The sequence below is a fragment of the Lactuca serriola genome, chromosome 4 (assembly GCF_051521515.1).
Source record: "Lactuca serriola cultivar US96UC23 chromosome 4, Lser_US96UC23_V15, whole genome shotgun sequence".
Classification (NCBI taxonomy): domain Eukaryota; kingdom Viridiplantae; phylum Streptophyta; class Magnoliopsida; order Asterales; family Asteraceae; genus Lactuca; species Lactuca serriola.
Genome location: NC_136411.1, coordinates 65,721,403 through 65,726,273, shown reverse-complemented (window position 1 = coordinate 65,726,273; position 4,871 = coordinate 65,721,403). Strand labels below are relative to the sequence as shown.

The 4,871-nt window shown below is 29.0% G+C and overlaps 1 protein-coding gene across 1 annotated transcript; it reads left to right on the top strand.

Annotated features, from left to right (window-relative positions):
• The first annotated feature begins 1,417 nt into the window (after positions 1 to 1,417).
• On the top strand, positions 1,418 to 4,384 carry LOC145101758 (serine/threonine-protein phosphatase PP2A-2 catalytic subunit-like). Its single transcript, XM_079039035.1, has 11 exons — positions 1,418 to 1,643; positions 2,613 to 2,669; positions 2,769 to 2,852; positions 2,935 to 3,006; positions 3,096 to 3,167; positions 3,238 to 3,278; positions 3,355 to 3,421; positions 3,519 to 3,710; positions 3,782 to 3,871; positions 3,963 to 4,070; positions 4,159 to 4,384. Exons 1-11 carry the CDS (start codon positions 1,554 to 1,556, stop codon positions 4,222 to 4,224), a joined length of 939 nt encoding a protein of 312 aa, XP_078895161.1. The 5' UTR covers positions 1,418 to 1,553; the 3' UTR covers positions 4,225 to 4,384.
• Positions 4,385 to 4,871: the final 487 nt, after the last annotated feature.

Sequence of the window (4,871 nt, the reverse complement as noted above, 5' to 3'; positions counted from 1 at the left end):
TTCTATTAAAAACAAACTTTCCTTAAAGCTATATATAAATATTAATGTGTTTCTACATGTCATTAATGATTTTTTTAGAATATTTTCAAATTTTATCATAAAAAAACAAAAACAAAACAAAACATAAAATAACATTTTATAAAAATGATCCAAAAAAGGCTAGTAAAAGGGTTATTTAAATCCCTAAAAACCATTTTATATTCATGTCAATAAAATGGCTATTTAAGTATCTAAAATAACATTTAATATTCATATCAATATGTTAATGTTCCACGATTTATTTATGTTATGTTAGAAAAGGCCAAAGGGTAAAAGTCAAAATTTTATGTTTTAATAAAGAATATACATATAAAATATCAAGTCATAAGTTTTCAAAAATCCACAAAGGTTAAAGTGATACCAATCGATTCATGATACAGATGTCTCTAACTTTTTTAAACATTTTTGATACTAATATAACATTATAATATAATTAACCATTTATTTTATTGATTGAGAAACGATACTCTTAGATTTGAAGAATGATCCGACATCATGAGATATACATCAATGTTGATTATTGGTTGCTCCAAGATCTTTCATTCCTACAATATAGCACAATAAAACAATTATAGCATCTAATTATAATATTTGTAACATATAAATATCATGCAAAATAAAAGTATAGAATAAAAAAATATAGAAAAAAAACCTTGAGGCAATTAGCCATATCATTCAATTTGCTTTGAAATTTTGATATCTTTGCTTTAAATCAATCAAATACGTTGATCCATTGAATATTTGATATACCCAAAGAAAATCGTATCACACATTATATATTTCACAGTTAACTCTTTCTTTTAAACATATGATAGCCATAATATTCTTCTCTATTTGTATGTATTTCATATAAAATAATTGAAAAGAGAAGTGATGCAAATATGAATAACCATGCATGTGAAATAATGTTTTTATATAGGTTAACTATTTCAATTAATTAGAGTAAGTTAAAGAGGTGAAGGGTTTCAAATGAATATAATGCAAAAATAAGACTTGTCTTGAATCATATTCATTTAAAAAGATCTTTATAAGAAATAGATAGATTATAATTATGATACGATGATTGCTATACATGGTAGAAATTTGATATGATTATCAAAAATAATATATCATTTTTTTAACAACTGATTAGTGATTAGAAGTTAGATTCACCAAGTTAATTAAATCGTCTATACTCAAATTTAAACCGGACCTCTAATCTAAAAGGCTTCCATCTCTATTAAGTGAACTAGTCCCATTTTGATTTATAGTTGGTTAGTATAATTTGCATAACAGTTTAGTATGAATGAAAGATAAAGGACTGAATTTGATATTCCAATAACATTAAAGGAGGTCATCTGAAATATATCCAAACAAAAGAACAAACTCGCCGATTAACGAGGGTTTCATTCTTGTTCATGTTTATTTCTGATTGTGTATTCAATTGGGAAGCATTTTGATCGATAGAACCATCGATTGAATTCGAAACCCTATGTGATTATATGTATAAACACACATAATATTTATATAAGAAGATGAGTGTGGATCTGGCTTCGAACACCCATGGGAACCTGGACGAGCAGATATCACAGCTCATGCAGTGCAAGCCCTTAACCGAGCCTGAGGTTAACTTTCTCCATCTCTCTTTCTCTGTTTGAAATTTAGTTAATTTCTTTGTTTTTAAGTTACATCTTGTTATAATTCTTGAATTCTATGTGTGATTTCTAATGGATCTGGGATTGCATCTTACGAGGGCACTAGGGTTCTGCAAATTTGATGTTAGTAAAGCGCTAACAAAATTTCAACTTGTGTTAACTTGTTCATTACTCCGACTTAAATGACTACTTTTGCAAATCCTTTTATAGGTAATTTGTGGTGTGCTTAGCGTTTACTTCCTCCATTCTAAGTAAAGAACTGCATTGTGGCTTTTGAATGTTTGATGGGGTATTTATCCACTTCTAGAATTTCCGAAAACTAATTGCTAAATACGTGAAACTTATTCATCATTTCCTAAAATAACAATTACATTCTGAATTTTGTAACCAAAAGAGATAGATTACATTTGAAACCTGTAACAAAACTAGAAATTAGTTAACTGGTACGTTTCATACCACATTATCTGAGTGGTTTCTTGTTCTATTTCATAACAACATAAATATGTCATCATCCAATAAATGGCCATAGGAATTTCAAGTATTAGTTGGAAGATACATCTGTGATTCAGACATGATTTTATTCTGTTTCCTTTTGTTCTTCCGTGATTCAGACATGATTTAGACACAAAGCAGTTATGGTTTTCTCCTCATAATGAGATATAAGATTGCAGCTCCATTATTTCATAGTATTTATTTTTTGAGTGTTAGCTGGTGTTACACACCCTTATTTTTTAGGTTGTATTTCTATAGATATTTAGCCATGACCTCATCTTAATGTGTTATGCACTTGATCTGTACAACTATAATTCTTTTTTGACTTGATCAGGACAGAATCACTTAACCAGTTTAGCCAAAAAACATGCCTTAATCAATGCATCTCACAAAAGATGAGAAAATATTTTAATAAAAAGATTGTAAATATTTTATATATGGATGTAGGTTAAGACCTTATGTGAGAAGGCGAAAGAGATACTAATGGCTGAAAGCAATGTTCAGGTATGACTTTTTTTCCCCTAATTTTTAATAGAAAAAAAAGTATTTATTTTCACGTTTTCTTATTATAATTTTAAATTGTTTGGATTTTCCCTTTTGCAGCCAGTAAAAAGCCCTGTGACTATCTGTGGTGACATTCACGGGCAGTTTCATGATCTTGCTGAACTTTTTCGCATAGGAGGAAAGGTATTTTGTAAAAAAAAATTCTTTTTTTTATATTTTAAAATATTATTAATTTATATTTCTAATTTTTCAATTCCAATGGCAGTGCCCAGATACAAATTACTTGTTTATGGGAGATTATGTTGATCGAGGATATTACTCTGTCGAAACTGTCACAGTAAGCACATATCTTACTATTTTTTTATTTTTATAAAATAATAAAAAAAAAATTTTAAAAAATTGTAAAATTCAACTCTTTGTTTTCAGCTGTTGGTGGCTCTGAAAGTACGTTACCCTCAACGCATCACAATTTTAAGAGGAAACCATGAAAGTCGTCAGGTATTCTACTTTTTTTTTTTTTTCTTCATGTCTTTAAATAAATAAAATTAAACTAATTTTTCATATACAGATCACTCAAGTCTATGGGTTTTATGACGAATGCCTTCGAAAGTGAGTTCAATTTTTTAATTTTTTTTTTAATATTATTTTTCATCAGCCTCTGAGAGTAATTTTAAATAATTTATAGGTATGGGAGTGCTAATGTTTGGAAGACTTTTACAGATCTGTTTGATTACTTCCCATTAACAGCATTGGTTAGTAATAGACTAATAGTATATTTATTATGCTTATTATTATTTGTTACTATATAAATGTACAAATTTAAAAATTTATTATATATAATATATTTAGGTTGAATCAGAAATATTCTGTCTTCATGGTGGTTTGTCGCCTTCAATTGAAACACTTGATAGTATAAGAAATTTTGATCGTGTACAAGAGGTCCCACATGAAGGTCCGATGTGTGATCTTTTATGGTCCGACCCGGATGACAGATGCGGGTGGGGAATTTCGCCCCGTGGAGCCGGATACACTTTTGGCCAGGTAATATCAATTAATAAATCTCTTTTTTATTTAAACATTTTTTTGTGTATAAACTAATGATGTTTTTGTAGGATATTTCTGAGCAATTTAATCATGCAAACGGCTTGAAGCTTATTGCTAGAGCTCATCAGCTGGTCATGGAGGGATTCAACTGGGGACATGTAATATTTTATTTTTTGGTTTATGTTTTTTTTTTTTTTTAATTTAAGTAGTGAACTTTTTTTTAAAAAAAATAAAAAATATGTTTGACAGGAGCAAAAGGTTGTGACTATATTTAGTGCACCGAATTATTGCTATCGATGTGGGAATATGGCGTCTATTTTGGAAGTGGATGATTGCAAGGGTCACACGTTTATCCAGGTCATAAATTGAAAATAATTTTAAATATTTTGTGACAATTAAAAGTTACAAATATATTAATTTAAAATTTGATTAAATAATGTTGCAGTTTGATCCTGCTCCAAGGAGAGGAGAACCAGATGTAACAAGACGAACACCAGATTATTTCCTGTGAGCTTCTGTACCTGATTCATGGTCATTTGCTTTTTTTTTTTTATGGGTTTTGTGAGAGTGATTTATTTAGTCATGGGTTGATCAAAGTTTGATTAGTTGAATCTTTACATAAAGTTAAATATTTGTATTATTAATTTAAGCAATTGCCCTTGAGAAGAAAAGTCATCTATTTTGTTTCTTAGTATTAATATGGTTTATCGGTCATGTGGTTTGTTTAATTTTTATCATGAAAACTGATTTCAAGTCAGTATATCATATCATTAATCAAATCAGCCAAATCAGAAATCCTGGTATATGTTTGTAACATGTGCCTTGGTTAAGGTTGCAAACATATCAACAAAAAAGCAAGATGCACAAAACTCTTTAACGCTGATGTCGTATTTCCTATTTCCTATTACCACACATTAAAATCTGTGATATTATTGAGTTGCATAGTGTGATTGGCTCTAAAACCTGTCACTTATGAGAACAAGCAATGGGGTCCCTATGAAGAGGATACGGGAATATTGGGACGCAAGATAAATATCTTCTATTGATACAGGGGTTTATATGATACATAACATATGCTACAAAATTGGAACGGAAGTATAATATCCTAGAATATAGGAACCAATAATCTTGAATGAGTATTCTTATCTTTATCTCTTA